We start from the raw sequence: 19,272 nt of genomic DNA, 5'->3' as shown, positions 1-19,272 counted from the left end.
GAGGCAGAAGAAGTAAATTGCAATAAAATTGCTAGCTGTGTTTTTAATACATTCTCCATAATAATGCTAAACAATGTGGTAACTTTTAAAGCACATCTTTCTAGGACTGGCTAACTGGGCTGGCTAACATATCATGCCTCCACATCATGCTTTGAGTCCTATTTCATATTCTATTCACAAGGTAAACTGTCTGAGGAGCGCCCCATAGAAAAAGGTAAGAGAAGTGGAGGTGGAGTTTGACACTTGTAGGTTTGTGAATTTTGTAGTAATTATGTTATTTGTATTATTGTATTAACACTACATGTACTATAAAATGCAGTAGGTGAATAGACCTCTATGTTTCTAAATGGGAAATGGTCACCATCAAGGCACAAGAAGAAAGCAGGCTCTCAAATCAACAATTCAGCCAAAAATACAATGATTAAGATAACGACTTATAACCTTACCTCAGCAAAAGCACATTTACGCAGTGAATGTGTTCTCCCTGTGTAAATGACCTCAAAATAATCATTGGTAAAATAAATTCTATCTCTTAACCTCCCCATTAAATGTACAAGCCAAAAAAAATACAATTTCTTATGAGAAATCTCCTGGTAATAAGTGCCAATTTTTTATCTGCATTGTGCATCTGTTGTTTTTTCGAAAGCATTATATTGTGTTGTTTTATTTCCCCTACTTCTTTGAGTTTGTTTGTGTTTCCCAATATTCACTACCTACACAGGGGAGCCTTGACTCTGTGTTAGAGCAGCTGAACTCCAGTTCAGCTTTTATTCTGGCCAACTGTTCTTAGAACAAGCAGTGTTGCTCTGACTACCGACTCCCCTCCTCTTCCCTGATATTATTCACAAGGATATTTTGGAGTTGAAGCTTATGTGGCATATCCTGCCAAAGCTATTGGATCACAATCACAACGGAACAAGATGGTATCCTTAACAGACAGTAAAAAAAGGAGTAAGAAATATGATTTTTTTTCAGTGGGATGCATATTCAAAAGAAAGAGGTATGAGAACACTAAGGCCCTCATTACAACCCCGGCGGACGGTGTTAACTTGGCAGAAGCACCGCCAACAGGCTGGCGGTAACTACCGCCAAATTATGACATTGGCGGTTTGGCTCATGCCAAACCGCCAACGTACCACACCGTCCGCCACAGTGGTAACGACCGCCAGGCTGGAGACTAATGTCTCCAGCCCGACGGCCGTCACTAGTCTGCCTGCTGGATAATGACCCTGCATACCACCATGAAAACCATGGCGGTAGGCACTATCAGTGCCAGGGAATTCCTTCCCTGGCACTGATAGGGGTCTCCCCCGCCCCCCTCCCCACAGTCCTCCCCCAACAGCCACGGCCCCCCTACCACCCTCCAAAGCTGATAGGGCCCCCTCCCCCACCCCCCAACTCCATGGGCCCCCATACATACCCTCCACCCCCCACTCATGCATGCACACATCACACATACACGCGCACACACACACATACACGATACACCCTCGACACACTCCCGCATTCATACACGCACTCACACACTACCTCTATGCACACACAGCCACACCCCCATTCACGAACACACCACACAACACCCCACTGCCCCATCCCCTGTCAGGCGATCACCTTACCTGTCTCGGTGGTCGTCCGGGAGGTAGCGGGTTCCATGGGGCCTGCTCCGCCGTCAGCACCCCGTCACCACAACAACGTCGAATACTGTAACATAATTCGGTGGGCGGTGTTGTGATGACGTGGTGGTGACAGTGGAGTAACCTCCACTGCACCGCCGACTGCCAGTATGGCTGCTGGCGGCTCTCCGCCCAAATTATGGCGGAAAGTCGCCGGCAGTCATAATATGGTGGTCAGAAGACCGCCAACACTGTCGGTCTTCGGTCTGGGGGGACTTCGGCGGTCTTCTAAGAAGACCGCCAAGTCATAATGAGGGCCAAAGATTGTTTAGAAGAAAAGGATTGTTAATAAAATTTCAGCTCTATGGATTTTACCACATTCAGCTGTGAGAGAAAGTACAGAGAGAAGAAGTGAGATGTTTGAGGATGGTGTTGAAATAAAGGAGGACACAGCCAATGGAACAAACGATCTTTTTGAATATAATGAAAACAAGTAGGAGTAGTTGAGGTTGTAAGAGCAATACAGGCTGTGTTAGAGGTAGAAGGAGAATTAATCAAAGTGTTAGTGCATTGGGGTCACCATACACTATAATCCCACAAACAAGTTTAGAAAAATTTAGAAAGGCAAAAAAGACACTGTAAGACATGCAAATATACATTCTGAGTTATTTGAAGGGCTTGGCATATGGAATATTTCATATTTTATACATGATTTTCAGAGACAAATGTAGACATAAATGGATATGTACCAGCAAAAGGAGTACTATGGTTGGGGAGCAAAGACCAAAGATGCCCGGTCATAAGGTTAGAATCCTCTGCACAAACCAAGGACATGAAAGAATAGGCAGAGAATCTGTAGGAGGCTGGCCTGGCTTATAGTGGGTACCTTGTGGTACTTACAGCTTGTGCCAGGTCCAGTGATCCCTTATTAGTAGATTAGTAGTGTTCTAGCAGCTTAGGCTTATAGAGATAGCTATAGCAGAGCAGCTTAGGCTGAACTAGGATACATGCAAAGCTCCTACTGTAGCACTTATATCACTTAGCACTATATCATAAGAAACACAATACTCAGAGTTACTAAAAATAAAGGTACTTTATTTTAGTGACAATATGCCAAATGTATCTCAGAGGATATACTCCCTTAGGAGGTAAATAAAATACACAAAATATACACACAGACCTAAATCAGGTAAGTAAAACAAAAGTAGTGCAAACACTGTAGAACACAATAGAATGCAATAGGACACAATAGGCCTAGGGGCAACATAAACCATATACCCCAAAAGTGGAATGCGAACCACGAATGGACCACAGGCCTAGTGTAGTGTGTAGAGGGTCACTGGGAGTGTAAGAAAACACTGAGGGTGTCCAAGATATCCCACCTCGAGACCCTGAAAAGTAGGAGTAAAGTTACCCTACTACCCCAGAAAGACAGTAAAGTCGAGATAGGGGATTCTGCAAAGACAACAACTGACTGCAAAGCACTGAAGACAAATTAATGGGCCTGAGGACCTGCAACGGAAGGGGACCAAGTCCAAGAGTCACGCAAGTGTCCGGGGGGGGGCAGGAGCCCACTAAGCCCCGGATGAAGGTGCAAAAAGGCTGCCTCTGGGTGGAAGAAGCTGAAGATTCTGCAACAAGGGACGGTGCCAGGAACTTCTCCTTTGGTCAGAAGATGTCCCACGGCGTGCTGGAGGATGCAAAGTTGTTTCCACATAGAAAGGCCGCAAATAAGCCTTGCTAGCTGCTAGATTCACGGTTGGAGATAAAGGGTGCTGCCCGGGCCCAGGAAGGACCAGGAGGTCGCCACTTGGAGGTGGAGACAGAGGGTGCACTCAGCAACACAGAGAGCCCATGCGGAAGCAGGCAGCACCTGCAGAAAAACCTGAACAGGCGTACAAGAAAGCTGAACACAGCGGTTGTCTCAGCACAACAAAAGAGGGTCCCACGAAGGCGGTGGTCAACTCAGCGAGTTGAGCAATGCAGGACGGAGTGCTGGGGACCTGGGCTGTGCTGTGCATGAAGGAATCCTTGCAAAAGTGCACAGAAGCCCTAGCAGCTGAAGATCACGCGGTGCACAGGATTACTGTCTGGCGTGGGGAGGCAAGGACTTACCTCAACCAACTTTGGGCATAAGGACCACTGGACTGTGAGGGTCACTTGGATCCAGCTCCTGTGTTCCAGGGACCACACTCATCGAGATGAGAGGGGGCCCAGAGGACCAGTGATGCAGAGGTTTGGTGCCTGCGTTAGCATGGGGAAGATTCCGTCAACCCACAGATTTCTTCTTGGCTTCCAGTGCAGGGTGAAGTAACATGACCACTCTCAGAGCATGCACCACCAGGAAACAGTCGAGAAAGCCAGCAGGATTAGGAGCTACAATGTTGCTGGTGGTCTTCTTGCTACTTTGTTACAGTTTTGCAGGCGTCCTGGAGCAGTCAGCGGTCGATCCTTGGCAGAAGTCGAAGAGGGAAGTGCAGAGGAACTCTGGTGAGCACTTACATTCGTTATCTGACGAGAAACTCACAGGAGAGACCCTAAATAGCCCACGGAGGAGAATTGGCTACAGAGAGAGGTAAGCACCTATCAGGAGGGGTCTCTGACATCACCTGCTGGCACTGGCCACTCAGAGGTCTCCATTGTGCCCTCACACCTCTGCATTCAAGATGGCAGAGGTCTGGGACACACTGGACGAGCTCTGGGCACCTCCCCTGGGGAGGTGCTGGACAGGGGAGTGGTCACTCCCCTCTCCTTTGTCCAGTTTCATGCCAGAGCAGGGCTGGCGGGATCCCTGAACCGGTGTAGACTGGCTCATGCAAGGAGGGCACCCTCTGTGCCCTTCAAAGCATTTCCAGAGGCTGGGGGAGGCTACTCCTCCCCAGCCCTTCACACCTATTTCCAAAGGGAGAGGGTGTAACACCCTCTCTCATAGGAAATTCTTTGTTCTGCCTTCCTGGGACTGGGCTGCCCAGGTCCCAGGGGGGCAGAAACCTGTCTGAGGGTTGGCAGCAACGGTAGCTGCAGAGAAAACCCCAGAGAGCTAGTTTGGCAGTACCCGGGCTCTATGCTGGAGCCCCGGAGATGCATGGAATTGTCACCCCAATACCAGAATGGTATTGGGGTGACAATTCCATGATCCTAGACATGTTACATGGCCATGTTCGGAGTTACCATTGTGACGCTACATATAGGTATTGACCTTCACGCATGTAATGGTGTCCCCGCACTCACAAGTCTGGGGAGTTTGCCCTGAACAATGTGGGGGCACCTTGGCTAGTGCCAGGGTGCCCTCACACTAAGTACCTTTGCACCTAACCTTCACTAAGTGAGGGTTAGACATATAGGTGACTTATAAGTTACTTAAGTGCAGTGTGAAATGGCTGTGAAATAACGTGGATGTCATTTCACTCAGGCTGCGGTGCCAGTCCTGTGTAAGAATTGTCTGAGCTCGCTATGGGTGGCAAAAGAAATGCTGCAGCCCATAGGGATCTCCTGGAACCCCAATACCCTGGGTACCTAGGTACCACATACTAGGGGATTATAAGGGTGTTCCAGTGTGCCAATCAGAATTGGTAAAATTAGTCACTAGCCTGCAGTGACAATTTTAAAAGCAGAGAAAGCATAAACACAGAGGTTCTGGTTAGCAGGGCCTCAGTGATACAGTTAGGCACCACACAGGGAACACATACAGGGCACACTTTATGAGCACTGGGGTCCTGGCTAGCTGGATCCCAGTGACACAGGCAAAAACAAACATACATACAAGTAAAAATGGGGGTAACATGCCAGGCAAGATGGTACTTTCTTACAGCATCTGAAAAGTGCTATTCAGTAATCCCTAAATGTATTCAGTGGGGATTTTATGTTTTTTATGCATGAGGCACATTGATTTATGTGGAGTGAATATTTCCATGTGGTACTTAGAACCAAGGAGTAAAACTCAGTAAGAATGCCTGTTGATTTGAGAGAAGCAAAGGCAAATATCTATGTAGATCCACAGACCATTGCCCAAAATATATGAACAATAAGCATGATGGGTGGTTTGCCGGTGTTCTCAACCTTAGATTTTTACAGCATACAATTAGATGACGCTACTTCCAGGGTCTTTGGCACCTCACTACATTTATAACACATGATGGTTTAGGTAATTCAGAAGGATGCCTTTGGGCTACAATTGGCTTGAAAGTTCGAAATTTTAATCTTTAAAGAACTCGAGAGGTGTGTAAAATAATTTCAAGATAACACACTGATGTTCACAAAATATATGGGAAACATAGAAAGGTATTGAAGGGAGTTTATGAAAGGTATTACGTTGAAAGCCAGAACAAAATGTGTTCAAGGTTGAGGTAAAACAAAGGAATTATAGGATTTCTGAAAGAGCTATTGAACTCAATGGTTCTCTGATGTAAGCAGTAAAGATGTGATATGTATGGTAAATATATGTCCATTGCTCTAATTTTGTGGGTTACTATTGAATTACACAATCTCACTGCTCGAGAGGAGCCTGTTTAGGAGTCTCAAGAAAATGCAGCTTAAGTGTGGGTTGGAGGATCAGTGTATGAAAGAACACATTGTCACTGCGCTAACTCTTCGGTCATCTGATCAATGAAGTGAGGATCAGGGGCGGCTCCTCCGTTGGGGCGGAGCAGCGTGGCCCCCCGCCAGCAGCAGAAGCTGCAAAAGTTTAACAACTAGGGGATGTGTTTATTGAAAAGGGTGGCACATTTGGGGGGAGGAGCAGTGAGGGGGAGTGCTCAGCACTCCCCCTCACTGCACATGTATGTTTGTCTGGCCAAACATACATGCTTGGTAGGCTCTCTACAGCCTGGCAACACAGTTGCTGGGCTGGAGAGAGCCTTCACAGGCTCCCAGTCTGCCTGGGAGTGTCCAGCGAGGCAGCTCCCAGACAATCCTGACGCTGCTTTGAGCAGCGTCAGAATTGGCTACAGGGCAGGCTGGGAGCCTGTGCCTGCGTGCAGCCAGCAGGGAATAGGAGCGCGGCACAGGACGGAATGGAAAAGGTATTTATTTATTTTTAAATTTAATTTACTTAAATTTCAGATCCCCCTGCGCACCACCCCAGCCCGCTCCTTTAAAAAGAAGCGAGCCGCGTCTGGTGAGAATATAATAGCTAAAGATGTTTATGCTAGTAAGTGTGGGTAATGCTAGCAAGAGAGTAAATGCATTGCAGCCTCAATACAATGTTAAATGAATACATTATTTTTCTGTGCAGCAATATGTCAACTGAAGGAACTTGGGCACAGTCCACTAAACTGCATTTGCCATGTCATGCTCACTCTGGAATCCTCTAGAACATCCTATGAGCTCTTGACATTTGCAGCCTCATTCACATTCTGGTAACTTCTAGAGTATTCTGGAAGCTTCTAGAACACTCTTTCAAAGTACAGTGGATCCGAAAGGTATTTTCATCCACACCCTGGTTGTCAATCAGCTTTGCTTGGAGAACCTGTCAGCTTACCTGACAATTAACCCAGTCATCAAGTTCGGTCCTGGTGGTCAGCATCAGCCAGCAAACAGTCCGGAAAATCTTCTGCATCCTCACCACTGTACCCAAGAGGTACATTTAAAAGAAGCAAGGTAAAGAAAGGAGAAAGATTAGGACAACGATACCCTAAGCCAAGATAAGTAACCGCCGAAAGTGTACACATGCATTATTAAACCAAAGAGCCTTCTCAAAAGCACAGAGGCATAGCCCAAAAAACAGAATCATTTTTTAATGGGAAATACCAAGAAACATTGTGGCTAACATTAAGACATTGTTGCTATCAAACGTTAGAGTCAAAGCTAATAGACATGGTGAACGTACTGCAAAAGACTTGGGCCCAGATTTAAGACAGCCTAGCGCCTCATTGTGCCACATTAGTGTCATTTTGTTTATGATAACATGGCCCATCGAGGCCAAAATTGCCGTGCCAGATTTACAAAGTGGCGCAATGCATGCATTGGGCCTGTTAGAAATGGGGTATTTGGTTGGCAGTCAGGATACCCCCTGTCCAAACAAGGACCCTCACTCTAGTCAGGGTAAAAGAGAATCACCCTCAGCTAACTCCTGCTTTCCCCCTTGGTAGCTTGGCACGAGCAATAGGCTTAACTTCAAGCAACACTACAGAATGATCTGTTAGCCCAAATATCCGTCAACTGTCTACTTATCATTTGAAAATTTTAAAAAATCAAGAGATGCAGTATTGAACGTCTGCAAAAACGGGCAGATTGTAAAAGATACAGATGATTTAAACACTAGAGGCCCACCACTTCCAAATCCTGCTTTATGCGTGACAGTACACTGCAGTTTTGGCTTTGATTTGTCTTTTAGATCTATCCGCTCTTACCATCCCTCTTGACAGTTGATGTTTGCTGATGGATAAATTGCCAACTCCCTCACTGCTGCCCATGTAGATGAAAAGAAAGCATAATAAAATCTTCTAGGGATCAATAATTTGGGATTGTTGGATTTTAGATGTGTCTCTTGTAAACAAATCACATTGACTCTGAATGAAGAGGCCTCTTGTCTGGTGTGGTAAGTGAAATAAAAGCCTTAGTGTTGGCAAACAAAGGATGAGCTCCTGATCTTTCCTGGTCTTTCCTCATTGTTCATGCCCCCCAGAGACATAGTTGGTAGGGTTGTAAAAAACACTACTCGGTCTATTTCTTTTTCCAGGTCTATGCATTCTCTTGCTCTAAGTGTGTGGTATCAGAGCTACATCTTTGGGTGGTGAGTAAAACTTGAGTTCCCTGAACTACAACCTCCACCATCCTCCTCTGTACTCAGGTCAGTCTCTGTTAAGGTGACCTTCTGTGGCACTGCTTTCATTAAAATAAGTTTCTCCCATTTCTCTAATGCCAGTTTCCCCTAGACAGCACACTTTTTCCTCCTCTGCCACGCAGCGGCTGTGCAGCTGTGATCAGCAACCCCCTTGCTGCTTCTCAGTACTGCTTCTCAGTAAGTAGTGTCAATAGGCCCTGGGCCAAACATTTATGTAGCACCTGTATCAGATGAATGCATGCATGCAAGCCCCAGCAGAGCATCTACCTGCCCTAACTCCTTGCAGCCTGAGAACACTCTTCTCTAGGACCATTCTTCTATTCTTCAGCTCTCCAAAACAAGTGGTTTCCAAACAGCTAAATGAGGAAGCCATCCACTCTCCTCTAGTGTCCTCATTGACCAAATTGATGTAAAATGTAAGGGCATTGTTAGACTTGGCATTCTTGGTGTCGTCTCCCCTAACTTTGTGCCTCTGCTTCCCAATTATTTTTGTGTGCTGGACTCTGTTTTGGCTGTTTTGTTTGCTCTGGACACTTTACCACTGCTGACCAGTGCTAAGGTGTAAGTGTTTCCTGTGTAAATTACATCTGTAATTGGCTTTCCATGATTGGCCTATTTTATTTACTAGTAAGTCCCCAGTAAAGTGCACTAGAGGTGCCTAAGGCCTGTAAATCAAATGCTACTTGTGGGCCTGCAGCACTGGTTGTACCACCCCCATGAGTAGCCCTGTAAACATGGCTCAGACCTGCCACTGCAGTGTCTGTGTGTGCAGTTTTAAACTGCCAATTTGACCTGGCAAGGGTACCCACTTGCCAGACCTAAAACTTCCCTTTTTCTACATGTAAGGCACCCCTAAGGTAGGCCTTAGGTAGGCCCATGGGCAGGGTGCACTGTATGTTAAAGGTAGGACATGTACTGATATGTTTTACATGTCCTAACATTGAAATAATGCTAAATTCAGTTTTAACTGTTGCAAGGCCTATCTCTCTCATAGGTTAACATGGGGGCTGCCTTTAAATACTATTAAAGTGTAGATTCCCTTTAGGAGCAGACAGAAAATTGGAGTTTGGTGTCTCTGAACTCACAATTTTAAAATACATCTTTTAGTGAAGGTGGTTTTTAGATTGCTTGAAATTGCCACTTTTAGAAAGTAGGCATTTTCTTGCTTTAACCATTCTGTGACTCTTCCTGTTTGTAGATTGCCTGTCTGGGTCAGACTGACAGTTGGGCTGTTTGTGAATCTCCTCCAGACAGTGACACAAAGGGAGCTGGGGTGTAGCCTGCATATCCTGATGAGCCATCTGGGTTGGAGGAGAAGGGAGGAGTGGTCACTTATACCTGAATGGGGTATGCCTGCCCTCACACAATGCAGTCTCCAACCCCTTGGTGTGTGTCTGGGGCCTGGCATGGGCAAGGCAGGATCTTGCAAACAAAGAGACTTCCCTTTGAAGTTTGCCAACTTCAAAGGCAAAAAGGGTAGAAGTATTGGACCCAAAACCCCTGAAAATCAGATTACTTCTGGAACCAAGAGGAACCTCTGCCAATGAGAAGAGCTGGAGAGATGGAGGAGGAGTAGCTGCTTCTGCCTGAGAGAGAACAAAGACTAACTTTTGTGTGACTTCCCACTGGTGAAGAATCTCCAAGGGCTTAAACTGAGTTTGCCTTCTGTTGTTGAAGTCAAAGACTTCTCTCTGCCAGCACCTGGACTCTCTGATGAGACTCCTGCCCTGCCAAGTGGTGCCCTAACCTGTCTCTGGGCCCTTAAAAGGTGAAGCTGGTGGAAAAGGACAGAAATCCATGCACAAACCGCAGTGCGAGGAAATTTTTGCCACACCATCTGCAATGCTAAAAGATGTGGCGCCGGCCTTGCGACTGAAACGATGCTCTACCTGCACTGGGCTGGAAAAACAACATGCAACACCTGCTTGCGGCTGCTGATAATGACGCAAACCCCACACAACCTGGTTTCCTGACAAGATGCGACCGGAATTCAATGCAACATCACTGGGCGTGAAAAATCGACTCAAAGCTTGCCCGGCCAGAGGTCTACATCCGGAAATAGATGCACTACTCTTTTGCAAGGGAGAAAAATTATGCATCGCCAACCCGACTGGAGAAGAAACGATGCATGGCCTCACTTGCAAGTAAGGAATCAACACATCTCTGACTTATCCAATGCACGCTCACCCGTGCTGCTTTATTTTTGACGCAAACCAGGTACTTTTGTGTAACAACAGCTTTCTCACTGCTTTTTATGGATTAAGACTCTTGTTCTTTTTAAAATTCATATTTTGACTTGTGTATGATTTTTGTCGTTTTTGTCTTGATTTAGGTAAATATTGTTTATTTTTCTAAACTGGTGTGGTGTCCATTTTGTAGTGTTTTTACTTTATTACTGTGTGTGTTGGTACGAATACTTTACACATTGCTTCTGGGGTTAAGCCTTTCTGCTCATACCAAGCTACCATGGGGATCAGCGGGGGTTACCCAGGTGTGTTTCTCCTTTACCCTGACCAGAGTGAGGGTCCCTTCTTCGGCAGAGTGCAAACTGACTGCCAACCAGAGACCCAATTTCTAACAAGCATGAAAAATATAATTAGGATTTAAATTTAGTATACGTAGTATGTAAACCCGTACTGATACACTGCTTACTATTCTAGGTTTTAACACATGAGAAATAGAGTAGCATGGAGGAATGCTTCATCCAGTCAGATTGAGCAACAGAAATAAGGAACTCAAATTATTTTTACAAAAGTCTCTTGCTTCTCTCAATTCCATTCCCTTTTCCCCTAGGTGGTGTCTTGGAGTGGGTGTAGATTCTACCCGTTTTGGAGTGCACAGTTGGGCGCTGGTGACTAAAGCTTCGTGCATCGCTCTTGCTGAACCTGAGGATCACAGGTTAGTCCATTTGTTAACAAACCTTTCATCTAATCTGTGTCTGACATATATACACTCAGTTCAGATTCTGACACCAAGTGGAAATAAATGTGACAAGTGAAATTCCACAGGTAAGTGTAAAGCTGAAGTAGTATATGATAGATGTGGTGTGTCTTCCTGGAAAGGATAATATGATGTTTGTCACATTTGGCTTGGGATAGAAATGTATATAAAATAGGGAAGGACAATGAAATTAATGTTATGGCAACTGTGGGTGATATATATGAAGATCCTTGGCACTGTGGAGAGTGAACTAAATGGAGCCAAGGAGTCAGGGGCATGGATGATGTGTTGGAGAATAAAAATAAACATGTCATGAGTAGTCTACTTGGTGCTAAAGGGTAACAATGGAAGATAGCCATTTTCACAGGATTCAGCGAGATATTTATAAAGTGGGACCTGGTGAAAAGTGGTCACATGGAGAGTCTACCAGAACATTTTAGTCCAATGTGTAGTTGTTGTTCAAAGTGGTGAGGGGGTTTTCATTAAAAGTCTCATATTCGACAGGGATTCAGTGGAAGAGTACTGTTGAGTGTGACAAGAGGTATGGGACCGAAGAGAGGCATTTGCTTAATATTGACATGGCACTAGCATGGTTCCGAAGTGTTGTGATGAAAAGAATACCACAGTATAGAAAACCTGTGGAGTTGGTTGAACTGAGGAAGAAACAGTGTCATACTAAGAATATTAAATGTCAATATCATAGAAGGGTAGCTTAGTAGGTTAGGATTAGTTGTGAGTTTTATACTTAGAGATGATTGTGATACTGAACAGAAAATTAGGGCCTTAATTACAAGAATCTGATGAGTCGGCTCCAATACAATAGATTTCTTGCACTGCCCATGATTCACTAATGATGGCATGGATGCACTGTATTTACAATACAGAGCTGCATGTTGCATGTTTTCATAGATGCGTCAAAAATTCTAATGCATCTGTTGGTGCTAAATTCACACATTGCTGGACTGGCATAAAAAAAAATAAAGCTACTCCAGCAATGTGAGGAGGCCGCCATAGAGAAAAACCCTGCGTCAATATAACGTCAGCTCTGAGCAGGTGGTAACATTCTGAAGCAGGGAAGTTGCAGAATGATGCAGTGAAATGTTGTAAGCTCTGCGTGACTTTCCCTATGGAAAAGCCTACCCTGCATACAATACACCTGGTGCAGGTATAATCTGACACAAGGGTTTACAAACTGACGCATTGGGCCCAATGTGTCAGTTTGTAAATCTAGAGCAGTGAAAAGCACTGCTAGCACCACCACTGCATAAAAGAAAATGACACAACGGTCCCGCAAAGGCCTGGTAAATGAGGCCCTTAGTGAGATATAATGGTGAAATTTATGAAGGAGTCTCACATTAGGAGTACACCAGTTATTTGAATGGCTTTTGTTATGTCATCAGTTGTTGCAAGAATTGATTTTTTTCAAGAATTCTTCTTTTGTTAGTATGTATCTCTTGTGACTGTTTTGAGAGATGACGTGGAGGTGCTGTATCTGTTCTTTTTGTTGTCCTTTCTTAGGGGAAAGGCAAATTATGTACTGGTGTTAAACTTAAGGCAAAGTGTTTGGTGGCATGTGTGTTGGATGGGAGGATGACATTTTATGGATGAACTGTTATCACAGGTGATGAGGCAGCAGGAAAACATGTTTAGTTTGCTTGTTTCATGCCACTTTTCCAATCTAGAAGGTTAGATTGTGTTGTGAGACACTAGATAAATGATACTAATTTCTCAAATTATTAAGGGGGTCATTCCGACCTTGGCGGGCGGCTACCACCGCCCGCCAGGTGGAAACCGCCATGCGGCCGCCAATGCGGCCGCACTCACGTGCCCCCCATTCCGACATTCCCGCCGGCCCAGCGGGAATGAGGCCGCAAAACAGGAGCCGGCGGTGTTGCGGCAGTGCGACGGGTGCAGTTGCACCCGTCGCGCTTTTCACTGTCTGCTCTGCAGACAGTGAAAAGCTGGCCGGGGCCCCCAGGGGCCCCAGGACACCCCTTACCGCCAGCCTCTTCCTGGCGTTGCAAACCGCCAGAAACAGGCTGGCGGTAAGGGGGTCATAATCCCCAGGGCAGCGCTGCCCTGGCGGATTATCACCGCCGGGGTATAAACGGCGGGAAACCGCCGGCCTCGGCGGTGCGACCGCGGCGGTACCGCCGCGGTCAGAATAGGGAAGAAAGCACCGCCAGCCTGTTGGCGGTGCTTTCGTCATTTTGCCCAGTCAATCAGGATTTCTAATGGATGGCTAACCACTCAATAGGGTATCCATGTGCTGGCAGATCCTGGAAGATTATTCAAACAGCCAGGTCTTCAGGCCTATTCGGAATTCCAGAAGTGAGGTTATGGTCCGGAGGTGCATGGAGAGGCTTTTCCAGGTTTTTGCTGCAATGTGAGAGGAGCATCCTCCACTTCTTCTCCGGGAGATACAGGGAGTATGGGCAAATGAAAGGGAGGTAGAGCGTAGTCTTCTCGAGGGTTGGTGGAAGTTCAGGTGGTGGTTTGAAGTCTCTGTAGGAAGTGTGCCACGATTCCTACATAGACAGCGTTGCTGTAGTCCAGTTGGCTTGCACTGAGAGCCTGTGTCACTGTGCCTCTCGTGTGTAGGGGTAGCTACTTGAAGATCTTACATAGATTGCGCAAAGTGAAGAATCAGGCAGAAGAGACACATTAATCTGTGATTTCAAGGTGAGCTTTCTGTCGATGATTCTGAGATTTCTGTCATAGTTGGAGGGAGTGGGTGTGGGTCCTAAACCTGATGGCTGTAGGAAGCTGGCCTGGTTTGTAGTGGGTACCTTGGGTACTTACACCTTATACCAGGTATAGTTATTCCTTATTAGTGAAATGTAGTAGTGTTCGAGCAGTTTAGGCTGATAGAGATAGCTGTAGCAGAGCAGCTTATGCTGAACGAGGAGACATGCAAAGCTCCTGCAATACCACTTATAGTTATACAGTACTTATACACAAGTAAAGACAATACTCAGTGTTACCAAAAATAAAGGTAGTTTATTTGGGTGACACAAGGCCAAAAATACCTTGACAATGCTCCTTCCCGAGGTAAGTATTATACACTAGACACCAAAATAAGGTAAGTAATTAGTTAAAGGATAGGGCAAACAATAGAAGAATGCTATAGAATGCAATAGGAGAAAATAGGTCTAGGGGCAACACAAACCATATACTAAGAAAGTGGAATGCGAATCACGAATTTCTCCGTAGACAAGTGTAGTGTGTAGAGAATCACTGGGAAAGTATGAAAACCACAAAGGTAAATAAAATACCCCACCCCAGAGCCCAGGAAAGTAGGAGTAAAGTACTGCAGGTTTCCTTAGGACACACTACAAGTCGTGATTAGAGGTATTGCAAGAACCATTCAAGACTGCAAGCAACAATCAGTGGATTCCTGGACCTGAAGACCTGCAAAGGAAGGAGACCAAGTCCAGAAGTCGCTGAAGATTCCAGGAAGGACATGAGCCCCTGCCAACCTAGAAGATGGTGCAAAAGAGGATCCTCCGGTTGGAAGAAGTCTGCAGAAGAGCACCAAAGAAGATGGCTGTGGGTTCCTGCATGATGCAAGAGATGTCCCATGTCATGAAGATGGATGCAAGCAGTTTGTGTCACTGGAGTCGTCCAACAAGCCTTGGTTCAAGCAAGGTCACGGTTTGCGTCAAAATGGCGCTGCCTGGACCCAGGCGGGACCTGGGGGCCTCAACTCAGACTGGGGAGGCAGAGAGTCACTCAACACTGGAGAGAGCCCACTGATGACCAGGCAGCACCCACAGGAGTCCCAGGACACAGAGACAAAGAAGATGCAAATCGCGGTTGGTGCAGCACAACAAAGGAAGGTCCCACGCCACCGGAGAACAACTCAGCGACTTGAGCATCACAGGATGGAGTGCTGGGAACCTGGGCCACACTGTGCATAACGGATTCTTGCAAATAGTGCACAGAGGCCTCAGGAGGAAGAGATGACGCTGTGCACAGGGGTACTGTCGCAAACTGGGAAGGTAAGCTCTTACCTCTGACAAATTTGGACAGCTGGAACTTAGGACAGTCTGTGTCAAAGGGGTCCACCACCTGTGTTCCATGGAGCATGCTCGTCACCAGGAGAGGAGTCAAAGAGAACCGGTTGTCGTCTTAGAAGGTGCCTGTGGGTGCAGGGAAGTGACTTTGTCACTTCACAGGAGATTTCTTCGGTCCTTCTGGTGCAAGATGAAGACAAGGAGTCCCCAGAGCATGCACACTGTGGAAACTGTTACAGTAGCTGGCTGAAGCTGAAGTTGCAGACGTAAAGTATCCCTTCTGGATACTTTGTTGCTGTTACAGCAGTTCCCGGAGCAGTCTGCGGTCGATCCGATGTCAGGGGATGAAGCAGTGCTTGCAGAGGATTCCTGATGGAAACTTGCAAGCAGAATCTGAAGAGGAACCCACAGGAGAGACCCTAAATAGCCCTGATAGGGGGATTGGCTTCCTAACCAAGTATGCACCTATCAGGAGGGGTCTCTGGTGTCACCTACTGGCACTGGCCACTCAGAGGCCTTCAGAGTGTCCCCACACCTTGGAAAACAAGATGGTTGAAGTCTGGGACACACAGATGGAGCTCTGGGCACCACCCCTGGGGTGGTGATGGACAGGGGAGTGGTCACTCACCTTTCCTTTGTCCAGTTTCACGCCAGAGCAGGGACTGGCGGTCCCTGAACTAGTGTGAACTGACTTATGCAAGGAGGGCACCATCTGTGCCCTTCAAAGCATTTCCAGAGGCTCTGGGAGGCTACCCCTCCTAAGCCTGTAACACCTATTTCTGAAGGGAGAGGGTGTAACACCCTCCTCCCAATGGAAATGCTTTGTTCTGCTTTCCTGGGACTGAGCTGCTCAGGAAGGCAGAACCCTGTCTGTGAGGTGGCAGCAGCTGTAGCTGCTTTGCAAGCCTCAGAGAGCTGTTTTGGCAGTACTGGGGGTCCATGGTTGAGCCCCCAGGATGCATGGGATTGCCCCCCCAATACCAGATTTGGGATGGGGGACAATTCCATGATCTTAGACACCTTACATGGCCATATTCGGAGTTACCACTGTGGAACTACATATAGATATTGACCTATATGTAGTGCACGCGTGTAATGGCATCCCTGCACTCACAAAGTCCAGGGAATTGGCCCTGAACAATGTGGGGGCACCTATGCAAGTGCAAGGGTGCCTCACACTTAGTAACTTTGCACCTAGCCTTCATTAAATGAAGGTTAGACATATAGGTGACTTATAAGTTACTTAAGTGCAGTGAAAATGGCTGTGAAATAGTGTGTGCACTATTTCACGCACGCTGCAGTGGCAGTCCTGTGAAAGGGTTTGTCTGAGCTCCTTATGGGTGGGAAAAGAAATGCTGCAGCCCATAAGGATCTCCTGGAACCCCAATGCACTTGGTACATTGGTACCATGTACTAGGGACTTATAAGGGGGGTCCAGTGTGCCAATTGGAATTGGTAAATGAAGTCACTAGCCTATAGTGACAAATTTAAAAGCAGAGAGAGCATAAGCACTGAGGTTCTGGTTAGCAGAGCATCAGTGACACAGTTAAGCACTACTGACAACAAACATTTTAGGCCACAAACTATGTGCACTGGGGTCCTGACCAGCAGGATCCCAGTGAGACAGGTAAAAACATACTGACATACAGGTAAAAATGGGGTTATATGCCAAGAAAGATGGTACTTTCCTACAATGGACAACAGGAGTCATTCCATGTATTGTTGTTATTGCCAAAGATTAGGCCATGGGCTCAATGTACCAAAAGACAGGCCACAAAAAGAGATTGCAAATTAGTGCACACCAACATTTTGCAAACTGTCTCTGATTTTGTGATGTGACCTCTTTACTAATACGTAGCATCCGCCCATCAGTTGGGGTCACAGAAGATTCTGTCTAATGAATATTGATTGTGCAGGTCAATGTTTGCTTTCTTGGTCATCAGGAAAGAAAAACAGGCCACAAAAACTGGTGTGCATTATGAAATGGAAAACTTTTTAAAGAAACCTTTGTTCCTTAGAAGATGTGATGCTGCTATTAAAAAAGTTTCTCTTTTGGGAAAACATTTGGGGGAGCAGGCAGCTCAACCAAAAGACATAACGTAAGTAGGGCCAAGTTTATCACAGAACCTGTAGCCCAGCTTCACGGAGCCCTTTCCTTGTTTTAAGACCACTGAATAGTGATTGTGTGTTAAGGAAACTGTACTCATTCACTGACACATGACTGGATTTTAAAGACTATACTTTCATTCTACTTATCATTTTGTAGCTAGTCTGCCCCATAACAAATGAATTCAATTTGTATCTACTATTTCTACTTATTAGTTACATTTTTGTGTACGTGGTGTGGGGAAAATAACATTAAAAAATAGCATCCACATGCTGGTCTTCTTGTTCAACTGGCTGGAAAAAGTAGAGTTTGTTGACAGCCAGGAGTTTTTCAGGTGTCATGTGCTCAGCATACTGGTGGAACAAATGATCATCTGTTTTAGAGAAGCCTGAAGCAGTGTCTAGTGAAATTCTTCATGACTCTTCCAATTCAGAGACTGTTAGGCTTATTCATAGTTCATGCAATCCAGACAAGACAGATGTCACAGGAGGGAAGAATGGAATATGAAAGAGGAGAAATATGGGTGTGGAATAATATCTAAGTGTGTCATTAATCCATAGTTCTAATTCTAACCTTGTGTCATGCTTTTTCAGGACATAATATTATGGAACATGGAAGCCAGAAATCAAACCCTGACTAAGGAATTCTCTCTCATAGGACTGACGGAAAACCCTGCACTAAAAGTTCCTCTCTTTATATTATTTTCAGTAGTTTATATCATCACAGTGCTGGGCAATACTGGAATAATTACATTAATTAAAATGGCTCCCCGTTTGCACACACCTATGTACTTCTTGCTGGGCCACCTGTCATTTGTGGATCTATGCTACAGCTCTGCTATTGCCCCTAAAATGCTGGTTGATATGCTTCACAAGAGGAAGAGGATTTCTGTCAGTGGGTGTGTGCTGCAAATTATTGTTTATTGCACCTGTGGCACCATGGAGGCATTCCTACTGACAGTTATGGCTTATGATCGCTATGTCGCTGTGTGTCAGCCACTTCACTATGGAACTATCATGACTAATACGTATTGCTTCTGGTTGGTGACTGGTGTGTATGCATTAGGAATTGTGCACTCTGTGAGCGAGACAGGATGCACTTTCCGACTATCCTTTTGTCAATGGGAAATTCATCATTTCTGTTGTGACATTCCTCCGTTGCTCAAGATGTCATGCACAGACACTTTCATCAATGAGGTGGTATTGTTTATATGTATTGGGTTCATTATTTTTGCTTCTCTTTTTGTAATTATCTTCTCCTACTTTTCAATTATCTCAACCATCTTCAAGATGCATTCCTCAAAGGGGAGACGCCAAGTTTTCTCCACATGCACACCTCACTTCACAGGTGTGACCTTGTACTTTGGTACTTCACTCTTCACTTATCTCCGCCCTTCATCTATCTATTCACTCGATCAAGACAAAGTTGTTAGTTTGTTCTATACTATGGTGATCCCCATGCTGAATCCATGGATCTACAGCCTGCGGAACAAGGAGGTGAAGGAGGCTCTGAGGATCGTCATTGTGAAAAAAGTGACTAACAGGATTGGTACCTACTGACCAATCAACAATTATTTGAATTAGAAATTCAAGAAAATAAAAAAGTGAAATACAATGTGATGTGCCTAAAGACCAGGATTCCATATATATACAAATTAGAGCATTTTAGTAATTTAATGGGCGTTAGTTGTCACTCAGTACAATTGATGAGAGGCTGACCAGAGATTAAGGGGGTGATTCTGATTCTGGCAGGCGGCGGAGGCCGCCCGCCAGAATTCCGCCCTCCAAAATACCGCGCCGCGGTCAAAAGACC

At 45.7% G+C, this 19,272-nt stretch overlaps 1 protein-coding gene across 1 annotated transcript; it reads left to right on the top strand.

Moving 5' to 3' along the window:
- Positions 1 to 18,071: 18,071 nt before the first annotated feature.
- LOC138287123 (olfactory receptor 5AR1-like) lies at positions 18,072 to 19,019 on the top strand. Its single transcript, XM_069227484.1, has one exon. The coding sequence runs from the start codon at positions 18,072 to 18,074 to the stop codon at positions 19,017 to 19,019; it is 948 nt and encodes a 315-aa protein (XP_069083585.1).
- The last annotated feature ends 253 nt before the right edge of the window (positions 19,020 to 19,272 follow it).

Source organism: Pleurodeles waltl, chromosome 4_1 (assembly GCF_031143425.1).
Source record: "Pleurodeles waltl isolate 20211129_DDA chromosome 4_1, aPleWal1.hap1.20221129, whole genome shotgun sequence".
Classification (NCBI taxonomy): domain Eukaryota; kingdom Metazoa; phylum Chordata; class Amphibia; order Caudata; family Salamandridae; genus Pleurodeles; species Pleurodeles waltl.
The sequence above is the reverse complement of the archived record's forward strand: the minus strand, read 5'-3'. Positions and strand labels throughout refer to the sequence as shown.

Excerpts from the sequence above, each read along its gene's own strand:
- LOC138287123 (XM_069227484.1), top strand. The coding sequence starts at position 18,072 with ATGGAAGCCAGAAATCAAACCCTGACTAAGGAATTCTCTCTCATAGGA.